At 35.4% G+C, this 17537-nt stretch overlaps 1 protein-coding gene and 1 long non-coding RNA gene across 2 annotated transcripts in view; one reads left to right on the plus strand and one right to left on the minus strand.

Annotated features, from left to right (window-relative positions):
• The first annotated feature begins 3796 nt into the window (after positions 1 to 3796).
• Positions 3797 to 17537, plus strand: part of LOC114535133 (low-density lipoprotein receptor-related protein 1B-like) — a 36707-nt gene continuing 22966 nt past the window's right edge. Inside the window, exons 1-2 of the mRNA XM_028556512.1 lie at positions 3797 to 4114; positions 6919 to 7297. Of these exons, the coding sequence (XP_028412313.1) occupies positions 3799 to 4114; positions 6919 to 7297 (695 nt within the window). The 5' untranslated portion in view covers positions 3797 to 3798. The remainder of the gene's footprint in view (positions 4115 to 6918; positions 7298 to 17537) is intronic.
• LOC114535135 lies at positions 9275 to 10355 on the minus strand. Its single transcript, XR_003688200.1, has 3 exons — positions 9993 to 10355; positions 9728 to 9783; positions 9275 to 9366 (listed from the first exon to the last, which is right to left on the minus strand). It is a non-coding gene; the product is annotated as an uncharacterized LOC114535135 (long non-coding RNA).

A 17537-nucleotide genomic window follows, 5' to 3' on the forward strand; every position in this document is an offset into this window, starting at 1 on the left:
CAACGACATCGTAATGGTGCTAGACGACAGCAAACCAAGAGGAGTATGGCCCTTAGCTCGGATGTTGGAAGTGTACCGCAACGAGCGTGACGGACTGGTACGATCCGTGAAACTGAAGACAAGCAGCAACGAGTTGGTAAGGCCTGTAAACAAGATCGTCCTCCTAGAAGAAGCTGCCTGATGTTGGTATGAGATCATGATAAACATTGTCATTAGAACTAACGCTTTATTCATTTACTTATTTAGTTATTGACATTATTTCGTGTTTCAAACCATTTAAAAAAGGTATTGTAAAGGCTCGTAGTACCGCCTTTAAAGGGCCGGTATGTTGGTTTGTAACCTTAACTTTGTTATTGTTATCGTATGTCGTTAATTTCCGTTTCGTTACTTCCTGCGACTACACGCGCAGTTGCACCCAGTTTAATGTTTCATTTTGTATATCACTGTCAACTAGAGTAAGGTCACTCTATTCTACAATTGGTTACTTACGTTTATGTTTGAACTCTATCGACGGTATTCAACAGCAGTTTGGTGTGTGCGCCAACTAAAGTAAGGGGCTGTTTACATGAGCCCGGTTACCCGAGATTCAACGAAGCGTGAGAGGCCTTTGAGGTATTGAAATAAGTCTTTATGACACCAAACAAGTACATGCTATTGTTGTGGTGATTATACGACTGCCAGAATCATGTTATCTGCTTATTTCAATACCTCAAAATCATCTCACGCTTCGTTGAATTTTGGGTAACTGGGCTCATGTAAACAGCCTCTAAAGCCTGGTTTCCATATGACGCCGACCTGTCGCCGACTCATTGTCTGTAATCATCCAAGGAGAAAATGATTTCAGAAAGACAAACGATTTCACTCATCAGTAATCACCGACAATAATACTTTGCCGACGTCGGCGTCATATGGAAACCAGGCTTAAGACTCTTCTTTGTGTTATTATAGTTTGTAAACATAGCTACGCTAGTTGATTTATTCTATATTTAGTGCATGCCTGCTATAGTATTTAATTTGTCTAGATTGCATGAATTAGTGCGGTTTAATTATTGCATTTTTAGTTCGAACGTTACCCAGTATATTTCTATTCCGCGATCACTCTATCCAATATTCCGTTACCGGATCGATCAGCCGACACCGCAGAAATTGGTGTTTAAGACGTTTCAACCCGAAAATCTAATCGCTGGTTCACAATTGTGCATTTCTGTATCGCCCTATCAAAGAGAAACCTTTTGAATATCTTAAAAAAAGTTCAATTTTTCTTCTGAATACGCATTCCGCAATCTTTTGACAGCTCATCATGCACATCTGACCGCTGTGAAATGGCCATTTTGAGGCTTAAAGTATACACAAGGTTATTAATTCAGACGATTCGTTTTTACCCTGAGCAAGCTTCAAATCTTTTGTGCAAGACATATTTTCTTGAATATTTATAAATCTTTTTCCTCACCAAGTTTGAAGTCTAAGTATCGAGAATTGCGGCTAAGCCTATACCAATTTCCGCGGTGTCCGATCAGCCACCATACCTTCAACCGCACAGTATTATAAGCTTTATCATTAAAGATACATTTTATAACCATTATCCGCGCACGTGTTACTCTATCATCGTGGTTAGTGAATTTAGTGGAGTTCAATTGTGCCGTTAACGGCACACCAAAGTAGCGTAGCTCTTAGAAGAATTTGGGAGTTACAAAGTATACATTAACGTGGTTTGATAGGAAACGTTTGACAAAATTCGATTATAAGTTGCTATATATATATCTATCTCAGCCGGACAACGAATAGAAATCGTCGGCGCTTTCACAAGTTTATATATCGCCAGGTTTGTTAAAATTTCTGCGTGTTTTTGCGAAAGATCGATAGACTATAATGATTATTTTGACCAATTCCAAAATTACATTTCTCACGTTTGGAACGCTAAGAATCTCTCCAAGAGAGAATGTATAAGAGGTACCACAATGCAACGCGCAAAGTAAAATCGTGATTTTCCCTCCTGGGGCCAGTTGTATAAAATTAGCCAATCAGTCTGAATCAGAGTCATGTATTTCTGAGTTATTTTGGATTTAAGTATGCAAAGTGTAATTTAGATATAGTTTTATACAACCGACCCCTGATGTATAGATTAGGAGTGCTCAGTTCTGCCTAGCTTGCTCACTCGCTGCACCAGCAAATAGAAAGCATCGTTTCAAGGATACTTTAAAAAGCATAAAAAATCAAGATATGGAGCTTCATGGACTTAATCAATCGTGTAAGTTACGTATGCATCACTATGCACGCAGCTACATTTCTCGAAGCCTAATTTATGCATAGTGAAGCATACGTAACTTACACGCGTTCGAATCCTGGTGCTTTGCAAAAAAGTGTCGAGGTTTGATTGTGTTTCTGCATGCTGCAGAGCGGTTAAAGATTACGAGCGCCTGTATAGTATCCAACATTTAATTCGTCTGAATTTTATCAGATGAGGCGTTTTACAAAAACAAAATACTTGTGATATTATTCAAGCGCATTTACTCTTAGGAAAGAGGCTAAGTAAAGGTTTAACTGCACGCACATCTCCAAAATACACTTGGTATTTAAAAGCCGGTAAAGCTAAGCTCGTACACTCGCTACTCGCGAGTCGCGCCATATATTTCTCACGGTCCGCACTGTAAGGATTAATTTGACACTTCTCATGTATTGGTAGGTTAACTTTCGTTCAGAACAAGATAAATGCAGGTTTGGCAAAAATGTAGTTAATTATATCACACTGACCAGCTTCGTGATTGCGAAACTGAGAGAAGTCACGTACCTGAGCCAGAAGAGCAAATCCTCATCGCTTTAAGATATTTTGCTTCTGGTAGTTTGTGACAAGTCATTGGTAAAACCTTTGCTGTTGACAAGTCAACAGTATCTGGAGTTGTTAGGGATATAAGTTTGCCATGAAACAGGAGACATTATTAAAAAGTTACAGCCGTACCCGGCTCATAGACATCGTTGACGGAGCAATCTAAATAGGGTTGAAGAAAGATTACCGACCAACTAGGCAACATAAATCTTCATAACCTAAATTTTTATATAACATGTACAGTGCCATGTCCTCTAGCAAAGATTTCCATTCATTGTATCAACTGTATAGATCTCGCCGGAAGCGAAATGAATTGTTTTCTATTTCCGCAAATTTTTCATTAACTATCGTTGTATTTGGAATGCGACAAAGAAAACAACTTAAAATTGTCGATCTTGTATAATTGCTCTAACATAGTTCGTTTCCTTTACAAGAAATCGGACTAATTGCTAACGCAGCTAAATGTGTGTAATTGCGAATGATTGTGTTCAAATAAATCTTCCTTCATGTATAAGAAGTACCTTAAAAAATAGTTTAATGGTATATATTAGTTAATTTTTCTGTTGATAAATGGTCGTAAATAAATAGTCAAAAATGACCAAAACTATAATTTGAATCAATTTTAATAAATTTTGGAATCAAAAGCAATAGCGCTATAGTGTTTCATATTGCTTTCTTTCCGTACGACAGACCAGGCTTGTCATAACAAACGATGACCAATTGCAACGTCGATTTGGCGTTCTTCTGCCGCAGGTTCAGGGATTATTTATTAAAAACAATCTGCATCACTGAGGGGGAGGGAGGACTTATTGATTTTTTGAAAGGAGGAATCTAACTGCCACTGTGATCGCGAGTATAATAGTGCTGGTGGAATTGCAGCTGTCATTAGTCAACCGTCAATTATTCATTTGTTTAGATCTAATTATCTGGCAAAATAAACAGAAATTATTGAAATGCCTTTCCTTTCAACCAAAATGTTGTTTGCTTTAACGATCTTGATTCACTTTGGTGGAAATCTGATCAATTGCAATGAAGATATTCCCATTTGTGACGAGCAATTAAAACAACTGAAAGAAGACGTGAAAGACTGGGAAAAGAGATGTGTGAATGAAAGTCTGGAAAACTTGGATGAAATGGAACGATATTTTACTGAAAGTCAACGATCTGACAATGAAACTCAACGATATTTCAATGAACGTCGACGTGAGAATAATTCCTCTGGTTGCACAGCAGAAAAAGAATATCTCCAGGAGAGAATGCGTATGCACTCAGAGATGTGCTTCTATGACGGTAAGCTAAACCATTCTTTAATTTTTGCAGTGTAAGTGTAAATCTCTTTTTCGTATTAAATTATTATAAAAAAACGGTTGCCGTCAGTAAATCATTCTTTACCTACCAAACTATACATGCAGTCGTGTTTAAAATTAGAACATTTTATAACTTGTTCGACTTGTAGTCACACCCACCAAATTTTTCATTTTCGGTAACCATTTTGCTTTATCTCATGACTTATTTCACCCAAGCTGCATGTGTAGAAGCAAAAGCTTTGTGTAAAAGCAAAGCTTGTAGTTAATTACTCCGTAGTTGTCTGAACGCTTTACGGGATTCGCTGACCAGAGATGGTATATGATGTGTACTTTCATGCAATTGTCCTTTGGAACTGGCGTCAAAGAGCGTAAATCCACAAAATTTCTTCCTGCTCAATATTTGCTGTTCATGATCTGGTCAGGAAGTGAGGACATAAATCTCAGCGAAAATAGTATCAGGGGGACTCAAGGGAGTACAAAAACATTGGGGACGATTTCCCGTACATACCTATGAGTGATGGAAATTCACCTTTGCGCATTTTGCTTGATCTATCCAAAACGTATAAAAAATTGCTGAATTTGAAAGATTATTACGATAAATGGGTCTTTGTTAATATGCGGCCGGAAGTATATGTGAATCAGTCACTGGTAAGTGTTGAAATTTTGCGACTTTGTCGAGGTGTTTTTGCGAGCTTTTTCGGCCTGGATATACACAAACACCATCTATTAAGGTGGTCCACTGCAAATTGTGATTGTGGTACTTGTATAGAATCATTACTATGCAATATTGTGTTGTGCTTATGACACATTTAGAATCTAAACGTTATGAACAAGAAACATTGCCAAATAGACTTAATTACTCAATGTTGAATTGAAATAGAGCATACAATTTTAATTTTAAAAATGATCATGTGAACTTTCCCAACCTGTAAAATGCTAAAAGAATAAATATGGGAGCTTTTCAATGTAACAAATATAATGAAAGATTGATAATGGAACTAAAGATGAAGTTTTGTGGTTTTTTAAGAATATTTCTATGCAGTGTGCTTGTATGTAAAGATTAGAAGGAGTAATGAAAAGTCATTGTTATGAAAAATTTACAAAGAGAGTTGTAATATAATTTGGAATAATTTTAATATATATAAAAATAACATGAAAAAGGGTATTAAATGTTTTCATAGTGGTCCTTATGGTAAAATTGAATTCAGTAACACACAGATGGTATATTTGCTGCAAATTGTGTACTGCAATATAAGGCATGGACAAGACATTATAGTTATCAAGGTTCCTTAATAACTTCAGGGTCAAGGATGTATTTAGAGCTGATGAACAGAAATATTTTTGCAACTCAAGCATTGCTTTATTTCCAACTTGAAGTTGAAACTACAATGTCAGCAGGGTATTGCACAGAAGATATTATTAATTTGGAACATTTGGTAACAATAAACATCATTACCATTGAAGTAACAATAAACAATACTATCATGATTCTGCCTTTAATAGAATGAAAACAAAAAATAATCACCAGACAGTTTCAAATCCCTTTTTTTGATTGGGGAGAATGTTATCCTTTTTATTACATGTAAATGAATATCAAATATTAAAAGACTTTAGTGACATTGTGAGACAACTATTTAAATTCAACAGAAATAGCTGTTTTAAAATTATGTGTTTGCTTGATATCTATCAGTATCAACAGATATTCAACAGAAATAGCTGTTTTAAAATTATGTGTTGGCTTGATATCTATCAGTATCAACAGGTATTCAACAGAATAGCTGTTTTAAAATTATGTGTTGGCTATGATCTCGACATGTCTCGGGTCCACAAAACATTATGTTTCCTTCGTTCGCAGTAAATAAGTGTTAATTATTTTATTGGTATTAAGTGCATATGGTTAAAAATGTACAGCCATGCTTTTTACCTTAGAATTTAAACTAAGTTTGCCTCAACTATATTTGATTAAAATCAAGCATTAGGCTATATAACTACAGGCTAATAATAATTAATGCCTAATGGTATTATTACTGTACGCATTGTTTAGTCAGAACCAGAGTCTGTCTAAACAATCGCAAGCACACAGGATTGTAACCTTAAACTTATTTGGCTGTATATCCTCTTGAGTATATTAAAAAAGGTTTCCCAAAAAATATAATAACTTCAATGTTGCAGTAAATTCACCGTAACCAGCTATGAACTGACATATGACACCACGCGAAGGATATTTTAACAGTGTTGCCGTTGGTCAACCGCACGAGCTATCAAGTTACATATTATCTCTCCCATATCATACTAAAAATCATAGATCTTCGTATTTTGGTTAAAATTTTCCCATCTTAGTGCTTTAAATATCGACACAAAAATCAAGTTAATAGATGGTGTTTGTGTAAATCCAGGGGTGCAAACAGCTCGCAAAAAACCTCAACAAAGAGGCAAATTTTACACTTACCGGTCTCTGATTCACAAATACTTCCAGCCACATATCAACCAAAACCCATTTATCCTTAATAATCTTTGAAATTGAGCAATTTTTTAATTGTTTTGGATAAATCGAGCAAAATGTGCAAATGTAAATTTTCCTCACTCATTATAGATTTGTATGGAAAACACGCTGGCCGCGCGCTCGCCCCAATGTTTTTGACAAATAAATTTGGATCGAATTTTAAAATTTATCCAGCGAACAATCACAGAAAGCAGCACATTTCTGCATTAGTTTTTTCCGTTTATAACCATGCAAACCTGTACATTAATACGCAGTATTTCACTTCAGCTGTAATCTTTTTGCAGGACCTTATCCTGAGCAATATATGTTTTTGGCGAAGGACACTGCAATCTTGGCTGTCGATTTAACGACGCTGGATGCGACAGTCGTCGTAGGTGGAAAAAGAAATATATGGACGCTGGACATTGACATGAAAAATAAGAAAATATATTTTGCGGAATTGGATAAAGAGATTCGTCGGGCAAATTATGATGGAACTTCTGAAGAAATCGTTGTGAAGGATGCTAAGACACGGAGATTAACAATTGATTGGATAGGACGTCGTATATTCTGGAGTGATTGGAGGAAGAATATCATTAACGTGGCGACTTTAGATGGTAAAGACAGCAGAACGCTGATTAAAACTCTCGAGCCTTTGGATATAGCAATTGACCCCATCGAAGGGTGAGTGTTTCATAAATTGAGAAGTAATCGCAACAAGAGCTAATTATTGAGTTCAATTTAAGAAAAATATTATCAGCATAAATTCAGATTTGTAAGAAAGATTTTTGCGACGTAAGTAACTATATTTTTCGGATTTTGTTTTTTTCGATTTGTTTTGATTTTTGAAAATGAATTCGTTCTTCTTGATTATTGTTCAGTTTTCATGACTTGTCAGATGCTTTTTCGCATTGCCGAATCTGCCTTAACGGGTAAAATAAATCCTTCATATCTGTTCTTCAGTGCATGCTATGTAGAATGATAATTTTAATTTACAGTTTGATTCAGCTCATAACTCTACCTATTGAAGTGCTGTAAAAACACTGTAAAACAGATGGGTCTAAATAACCCATTTCCAGTTGTTGTTCTAACTCATACTTTTAAGTTAAAATAACCAAACAAAAAGAGTTGTTATTAATTGGATGCATCTAGGACAAATTAATAATTTAAACCCGAAATAATTAGTTGAAATGACCTTTCAGATTTCAACCACAAAAAATCTCACAATACTATTCAAATATAAATATACCGGATGTAATATACACCAATTTATACCATCCAAGAAAATATTCTCAATTAAATTGTTAAATTGTTAAAATATTCTGCAACTAGAAACTCATTGTGTTCAATATTCACTGTGTTAGGTCCACATTCTTACTTTATTTTCTTCATTAAATTTATAATATGCAGACAGTTAACAAGTCACTGTATTATTCAAAATGTTCCTACTTATAACTTAGCAATAAATACTCCTTCCGTCATGCATCAGCATCATTGAATTAATGTCAACCAATGTATCAATAATCAGAATTTTTGTTGATGCACATTTTTCGATCTTTTTTGTAAAATATCCTGCTACATCTGTGGGAAAAATTGTAGAGGCTTTAAGCACTATAATTAATTACAACTTCTTCAGTAACACACACTCATGCATAGATTATTTGAATTCTGATTTTAGCATTTGGAAAAATTATCTCGTGGAAAAGAACTATTTTGACTTTACATAATGTTAATTATGGCATGAACAAAAAATCACACAAAATGCATGTACTTACATTTAAATTTCCCAAACCAAAGGTCCCCAATTTGACTTCAAGTTGTTTTCCTTTTATGATGATCAATTTCATATGTATGATGACCATCTGTTCACATCATCTATAAAATATATAACAGTAATGATAATGATTTGTTAAAAGTATTTCCACATATATGACTTTTTGCCTTCTAAAACTAACTATTTACAATATAATAAATAAGTATCTAATTAAGAAGTTAATTGAGCAATTAAGAAGTACAATATATAAAAGATTCCCTTATTCAAGGCAAGCTTTAGCTTTTGCAAGCCAGGCAGTTTTAACTGTGTTAACAAACATTGAGAAATGTTCAATTTTTTTAATGTCAATAAGAAGCCAATAAAAGTCTTTGCAGCTATATCTTAATAAAAGGTGCCAGGTTCCTTAACTGGAATATAAATTGTAGGTGCAGCAGCATATCTTAAATTGTAAGTATTAACAACATAAAGTTGCAATTTAAAATGCTCAGATATGGTCACATTATACAATGAATTATGAACAAGCTTGAGAAGATTTAACTCTCTTCTTTCATACACAGGCAACCATCTTAATTTAAGAATTTTTTTGTATTTACATATTTACCAAGTACCAAAGCTGCGCATGCATTGTCATGCAAACATTGTAGACATTTTACCTGGTAATCAGGCAAGAGGGTGGGAATTATAACTTAACGTCAGTCAATTAATTAGTCATTATTTCAACATACCTATAACAATTTTCTACAAGATTACTGGACATAAAACAGGAATATAGCAATAATTGATTAATATTTTCTCATTAGTAGAGGTTATTGATGTGTCTGCAAACATATTTGAAATGTATCGCCATTGGCAGAATATACTAGAAAGATAACACACCTTAATTGTCCATCCTCAGTGATTTACTTTTTCATATCATTTACAATCAAATGTCAGTTGTCAGGGATTCTTGAGTCTTGATAGCTAGCTCTGCTTTTAACAGCTAAAAACAGTAAATAATGTTGTAATATATTTCTCATTGGTAACAAATAATTCTTGACAACTCAATGGTGGGCCCAACAAGGTTCTGGGTACAGAATTTAAACATATGCATGGTATGCATTAGAATTTAAACATATGCCTATGGTTGAATTGAAGTGCAGTAACATTTCAACAATCACCTAAGTGCCAAGGATTATACTCTTGTCAGATCATATGAGCCGTTGTAGGATTTAAATCATTTGATCGGAAGCGATAGAGGACAACAGACCAATGAGAGCAAGCCACTGGCCTGAATATTGATGCGCTAAATTAAAAAAAAATCAGTCTGCTAGAAATTATTTAACTTCAACCGTAATTTTTACCTGCATTTGTTTTATAGTATGTATCTTCATAGTACAGGCAGAAACAAGCTTATGGTCTAATTAAACAGAGGAAAGTAATCTTCCTAGAACATATCAATATAGAAAATCATTAATAGTATATGTGTAGCGTCGACATACTTTCGAATTTATCAAATTGTCCAGATTTTTTTTACTTTAAGGCGATGAAGTAAAATAACGATTCTTTAGCAATATGTGTATTTTATGAGATAATAAATTGAATTATTGAAAATTAAACGAGATTTACCTTGTTACCTTAAGTTGAAGTTTGATGATAATTCTACCAAACCGTGGTTGCATCCTCCCGTTTTATTTAAATATGTGACGCCTGTTGTATTATCTGATTGAATTCGGATATGCGTTTCACAGGTGCTATCAAGAAGTGATGTTAACACAAACTTTATCGCCAGAAGTTCTAAAACGTTAATATGAATTTCATTTCGTGTGCGGACCACAGCCATTGTGTCCTAGTTTCGTTAACAACGGCTCCCCAACCTATATGTGAGGCATCAGTTGTCATACTCAAATGAGCCGGGATACCATGATCAATAATCCTAGATGCAGTTGGTAGGGAAGATACCCAGCACTTAATTTCATCAATACTGGCCTGTGATAGACACCATAATTTTTGTTTAAAATCCCCGTGTGAGTGTCCTAATGCTAGGGTCTTATCACGCTCTAGTGCTCTATAGTATAACGGTACAAATTCAACTCCAGGGAATGTAGAGACAACAGTTCCAATAATAGAAGCTAACTGTCGAATGGTAACTTCGTGAAACTTTGATAATTGTACACAAAGAGCGGTAATTTTATAATTTTCTTGGTCGTGAGCAAAACAGTCATGGTAGTGGAGTATAATAAAAATCCCCAAAACACCAAAGTTTGCGTTGGTTGAAATACCGACTTAGAATGATTTGGTACAAACCCTAGTTGGTCAAATAACTGAGCTGCATTAAAAGTAACATCTTTGCACAACCGAAGAGAATCTTCAATGTAAATGGAGTCATGAATGTAACCGAGACAAGAGTGACCAAATTTTGATCACAGTGTGTTCAATAGTCGCATCGCTGAAGCAGTAGATTGATAAAGTTTCCTCTCCAAGATAATTTAAGGTATTTTCTATCGGACCGTATTATGGGCACAGAATAGTAAGCGTGGCGTAAATCAATGGTATGCATGAAAACACGGAGTCTAAGTTACGGAGTCCCGGAGTACGGAGTCCCGGAGTGAAGTGTCCAAAACTTTAAAACACGGAGTGGTAAAAACACGGAGTCGACGTAAAAACACGGAGTCCACGTAAAAACACGGAGTCCACGTAAAAACACGGAGTCCACGTAAAAACACGGTTTTTACTCAATATTTTTATTTTATATGTGGTTGCAGGTATTCAGATCCTGTGGAGATGGCTATCCCCTCATTGCAGGGGTGTTGGAGGGTGCCTTTGGAAGATGAGATGATTGGCAATGTGGCAATGATGATGATCATTTTCCCCGGCACGCTCCCAAGCCGCGCTTTATAATTTCACTAACGGGAATACACGTGGGATTGAATACCACCCTTTCTCACAAAATCACCACACATTGGGGATGTTTTATGGAACCAATCAATTCAGAGAACAGGAACCAATCGATTCAGGGATTAGCCCCCAATAGCAAACCAACAGCCCACTACATACGGATAAACAGAATGCTCATACATATTTGGACTTCATCATCATCGCCGATCTCACCACGAATTCACGTCACACAATTTCCGCTCATTACCACAAATCACATATGCGAGCACGTCGTTCCAAGACCTGCTAGCGGGTTAGAAACGTGCTTTCCCTAGTTATGCTTGGAGTCTGATGAAACGTAACTACAGTTTTCAACGAAAAACAAACGAAAGGGACTTGACCAGAATGGCAATAACCGGCATTCATTCCGGCCAAGGCATCTCATGCGTTTCCATATTGCACCCGGGTTTTTCCAAACAACAAACACATATTCGTAGCATTTCAACCATTTTCAAACCGTGTTTTTACGTGGACTCCGTGTTTTTACGTGGACTCCGTGTTTTTACGTGGACTCCGTGTTTTTACGTCGACTCCGTGTTTTTACGTCGACTCCGTGTTTTTACGTCGACTCCGTGTTTTTACGTCGACTCCGTGTTTTTACCACTCCGTGTTTTAAAGTTTTGGACACTTCACTCCGGGACTCCGTACTCCGGGACTCCGTACTCCGGAACTCCGACTTCGTGTTTTCATGCATACCTAAATCAATAGCGGTCAACAAGGGCAGATTTCGTTCTAAGCCAATCAGCGCGTTTGTTGACATTTTTGCTCTCCGCCAATCAGAATGCTTGAAAATAAAAATTGTAAACAAAAGGAGCGAGAAAATATTGCCGTATTCTAACGCATCCGTGAGCCAGAATATTTACTTTTTATATTCGAAACCGAAAGAATGCAATAAAACATAAATATATCTTGAATTTTGCCGTGGGGTTTTTTAAATTTCAAAACATAACGTGAAATATCGACGTTTGAATTACTGCAATGATGGCGCGCTATGGCTGCAATATATCGTTAAACCCGATAAATTATTTGGGGAATAATGTCGGTTTCTTCTCAGGATTCTCCTTTCCGTCTCATGTTTTCATTTCAGTTCTGGATAATGCTACTTGGAATGAGTTGGATCTTTGGGACAATGAAAACACCATGATATAAATAATAACCATTGTTCGGAGCTTGCTAAGATGTTTTTTTACGCTCAGTGGACATTCTGTCAGAACATATGGCATTGTTTATGCTATAGTAGAGATTCACAGCACCAGCATCCCTGCATGTCACCTCAAAGGCATTGGGATCCATTTTTGGTTGGGAAAAATTGTCAATGTGATTTTTTTAAGATCATCACTGAAATTGGGGCAAAATGATGCTTTCTTGAGCAGTGAAGAATAATCATCTGCAGAGAGAAATACACTGTCAACTCTTTAGCACTCTTTGTCTGCAACATCCAATATCTTTTCTGTATAATTGCTGCATGGGTGAACTTTAAAGTTATTGTTGTTGTGTCACTTGTTTGGCGCTGTATGATGCTTCTTGGTTAAGTGCTTGATCTTCTACATTATGTTGACTTTCAGCAACCTTATCAGTGGCTACAATTATATCACCGGCCTGGCTATTAGATTGTTCTTGCTTCTCATTCGATTTTTGGCTGGATTCAAGGTGATGAATGGATGCATATAGTACCAGTACATTCAGGATTAACATGCATCTGCAGCAGAGTATAGTAAAGTACAGTAAGTTAGCTATAATTATATTAATTTACCATAATTAACATGTTGGAGGGTGGAAGGGAGGTGTATAGGATTACTTATGTAATTTTATATTATAATGAATGTAACTCTCAATTTAATTATAATACATCTGGAGGTAGTGCCCATTCCTGGGTACCATGCCATTATGCCAATTTCATTTAGAAGCATTGTGTGAAGCCTAGGCACCAGAAAAAGTGCCAGCACAATTGCTGGGCACTCAATCAGAACACAGCCTTTATTCCTCAAACTTCATCTGAATGCCTAATCTTATATTGTGATCTATGATCAAGTAAATTGTAAATTATTTGTGATGCTACTAATTGTAACCTAGTAGTGTAATGTAGTAGGTAGAAAGTAAGGTGGGGGAAGATGATGGGGAAAAGGGGAAGGGATGTGTGGGGGATGAGAGTTATAATATAACTCTCAATTTAATTATAATTTTATAATTAAATTGAGAGTTACATTCATTATAATATAGAATTATATAAGTAATCCTATACACCTCCCTTCCACCCTCCAACATGTTAATTATGGTAAATTAATATAATAATTATAGCTAACTTACTGTACTTTACTATACTCTGCTGCAGATGCATGTTAATCCTGAATGTACTGGTACTACATCGATCATTCATCACCTTGAATCCAGCCAAAAATCGAATGAGAAGTGTTACATGATACATAATATCATGTAATTAGATCGTATAATAATATAGCGTCATATACTTAGCTAGTATAAATATATATATACCTTTTAGTTAATTAACCTTATTCTCGTAAGACTTACATGCATGAGTATGCAAAATAGGTAAAAGCATGAGCAAGCAATAGCTATGTCCACGCCTAACCGCAAGTGCGTAGCTTGGTGTCAACCACAAAGCCATGGTAGCATGCGCTACAACGCTCTGAATTGCGTACGGGAAATTACTTGTTGTTTTGCAGTTTCTCTTAGCAAGCGTATATAAGTCCGAGCGCAAATAGATATAAGAAAGCGATTACAGCCATTACAAGATGCCATAACTGACGATGCTAATTTAAGCTGACGGCTGACCAAATGAACAATATAACATAGATGGATGTATGATGGATTTTCAACTATGGAGCTATTCACTGTTACTCTTACCAGATAAGTTAATGTTAAGAAATAGGGTATTGCATGTTAATGTGCTTTGTAAAGTTTAAATTGTTTATTGATCACTATAATTCACTAAATGTTTTAAAATGCTCAACACTGTTCTCATTTTTTGTTCGTTCTCACCGGCGAACGTAACAAGAAGCAAGAACAATCTAATAGCCAGGCCGGTGATATAATTGTAGCCACTGATAAGGTTGCTGAAAGTCAACATAATGTAGAAGATCAAGCACTTAACCAAGAAGCATCATACAGCCAAACAAGTGACACAACAACAATAACTTTAAAGTTCACCCATGCAGCAATTATACAGGAAAGATATTGGATGTTGCAGACAAAGAGTGCTAAAGAGTTGACAGTGTATTTCTCTCTGCAGATGATTATTTTTCACTGCCCAAGAAAGCATCATTTTGCCCCAATTTCAGTGATGATCTTAGAAAAATCACATTGGTAATTTTTCCCAACCAAAAATGGATCCTAATGCCTTATGCATAAACAATGCCATATGTTCTGACAGAATGTCCACTGAGCGTAAAAAAACATCTTAGCAAGCTCCGAACAATGGTTATTATTTATATCATGGTGTTTTCATTGTCCCAAAGATCCAACTCATTCCAAGTAGCATTATCCAGAACTGAAATGAAAACATGAGACGGAAAGGAGAATCCTGAGAAGAAACCGACATTATTCCCCAAATAATTTATCGGGTTTAACGATATATTGCAGCCATATAGCGCGCCATCATTACAGTAATTCAAACGTCGATATTTCACGTTATGTTTTGAAATTTAAAAAACCCCACGGCAAAATTCAAGATATATTTATGTTTTATTGCATTCTTTCGGTTTCGAATATAAAAAGTAAATATTCTGGCTCACGGATGCGTTAGAATACGGCAATATTTTCTCACTCCTTTTGTTTACAATTTTTATTTTCAAGCATTCTGATTGGCGGAGAGCAAAAATGTCAACAAACGCGCTGATTGGCTTAGAACGAAATCTGCCCTTGTTGACCGCTATAAATAGCGGTCATGAAACAGCCAGGTTTCATGAGTTTGAAAGCTGTTTCCAAAGTGTCCACTTTGAACTTGCGTCAAGTGACAGCCTCATTAATTCTTTTAAGGTTAAAAATCACTCGAGATTTTCCTGGCTCCTTTTGAGGCCGAATAAAAATTGGGAAAAACCTCACCACTCTCAGAATGCGTTTCCTCAATTATGTTTTTCAGATAAAAAATCATTAACTTCTTTATCAATGGCTTGTTGTTCAGGAATCAAAAATTTGTATTCCGGATTAAAACTTGTTGCTGAGGTGTCATAATCAAATTCAACTTTACAACTGCTTACAAAAACTTAAGACAAATACATCTGACGTGATTCCTTGCCATTGCCCAGCTACAACCCAGTAGGCAAAAGGACGTTGATACAACGTTGTCACAACGTCCGCCTACGACGTCGAAACGACGTTGCAAAAATGTTGAAAATGCAAATCGATCCGACGTTGGTTAAAATACGTCTAAACAACGTCACTCACCAACGTTGATTCAACGTCTGCTTTCCGATGTTGAAACCACGTGAAATTAAAACGTTGAAACAACGTCGCAAAAATGTTGAAAATGCAAATCGATCCGACGTTGGTTAAAATACGTCTAAACAACGTCACTCACCAACGTTGATTCAACGTCTGCTTTCCGACGTTGAAACTACGTGAAATTAAAACGTTGAAACAACGTTGTGAAAATGTTGAATATGCAAATTGATCTGACGTCGGTTAAAATACGTCGAAACGGCAAAGTCACAAAACAACCTTGATTCAACGTCTGCTGTTTGACGTTGAAACCACGTTAAATTTAAACGTTGAAACCTTGTTGTGAAAAGGTTGAATATGAAAATTGATCTGACGTCGATTACAAACCGTGGAAACAACTTCACTAACCAACCTTGATTCAACGTCTGCTGTTCGACGTTGAAAACACGTGAAACTTTAAACGTTGAAACAACGTGAAAATGTTGAATGCGCAAATTGATCTGATCAAAGCTTAAAAAAAACGTCACAAACCAATCTTGATTCTATATCATTTGAAGATGAAAAAACTACATCCCTTCATTTAAAGATGAAAAAACAACAGTTTTGGGCGTTAATTGTATCCATGTTGCACGCTAAGTGCATAGGAACACAAACTGATATCGGATACATAATCGTTACTGAGTGTTTATGAAACAAGAATCATACAACGTATTTTTTATGAACCTTTAAGCGGGTTTCATTCGAACTAGTCCCGACTAAATGAAACACAAACAAGTCATATTAAGCCATATTGTGGAATTTCGAGAACCCATGAAAGGCATAAGAATATTGTGAACTGTAATGTATATATGTAAATATTTTATTGGTGCTTTAACAATTAACATACAGATATTTAAAAAACAGTAATTGAGTATTGCAATGTTAAAACAAAGCTAGGTAATATATCTAGACCCTCCCAATTAAATGAACATGTTCATTCACACCTTACTATTGGTTTATTTGTTCAAAATACAATAGACATGTGACGAATAAGGAACAACTTTTTACATAAATGTTTCTTGACATAGTTAATGAGTTCTATTGTACTTTTATGTAGTCTCTAAACCATTTATATTCTATTAATTGTTATATATAATTGATGCTTACAGAGGCGGTAGTCAATAACCCTTCAGAGTATTTCAATGAAAGGTAATCAGAAAATAAAATATATATAACAAATGTAATATACATTTATATTTTATTTATGAATCCTGTTCATCATCTTCCTGAGCGATCATTTACATTGCATTTGCTGCATATACCGCATGCAGGTAGATATTCTTGTTTTTTTCCAGGTGGCCATAACTAAACAAATTGTATTATTGTTGATATGAAATATATATAAAATGATAGAATGCATTATGAACTAAATTGAATGAGAGTTTTGAGTCATACATATTTCTTAATTATATATATACATGTAAGATGATGTTAATCAACATATTGGGTAGGCTATAAATTGTTTCTCAATTATACTTCTTGCCCTTACAACTTTTAATTGCTAACAGGTTTGGTGATAAATGTGAATCTATTATATGGTAGCTGTATACTAATGCCACAGTCACACTTCTGCAAAACTCTACTGTGGTAGTACACCATTGGTCCAGGCTGTCTATAGTATATTATATACATACCCTACTCTGTATTAATTATCTGAGAATTCATGCGTATATATATAACCTAGACCTTTCTTGGCTGCCTACTGCCTAGTTTGCCGTTTACTTTGAAAAACATCAGATTTATATCACAAAAAATTTGGGTAAATTCACCAATGAAATTAATAATAACTTTAGGAAATAC

This window comes from Dendronephthya gigantea, unplaced genomic scaffold, assembly GCF_004324835.1.
Source record: "Dendronephthya gigantea isolate DGI-Jeju-01 unplaced genomic scaffold, DenGig_1.0 000111F, whole genome shotgun sequence".
In the NCBI taxonomy this organism is placed as follows: domain Eukaryota; kingdom Metazoa; phylum Cnidaria; class Anthozoa; order Malacalcyonacea; family Nephtheidae; genus Dendronephthya; species Dendronephthya gigantea.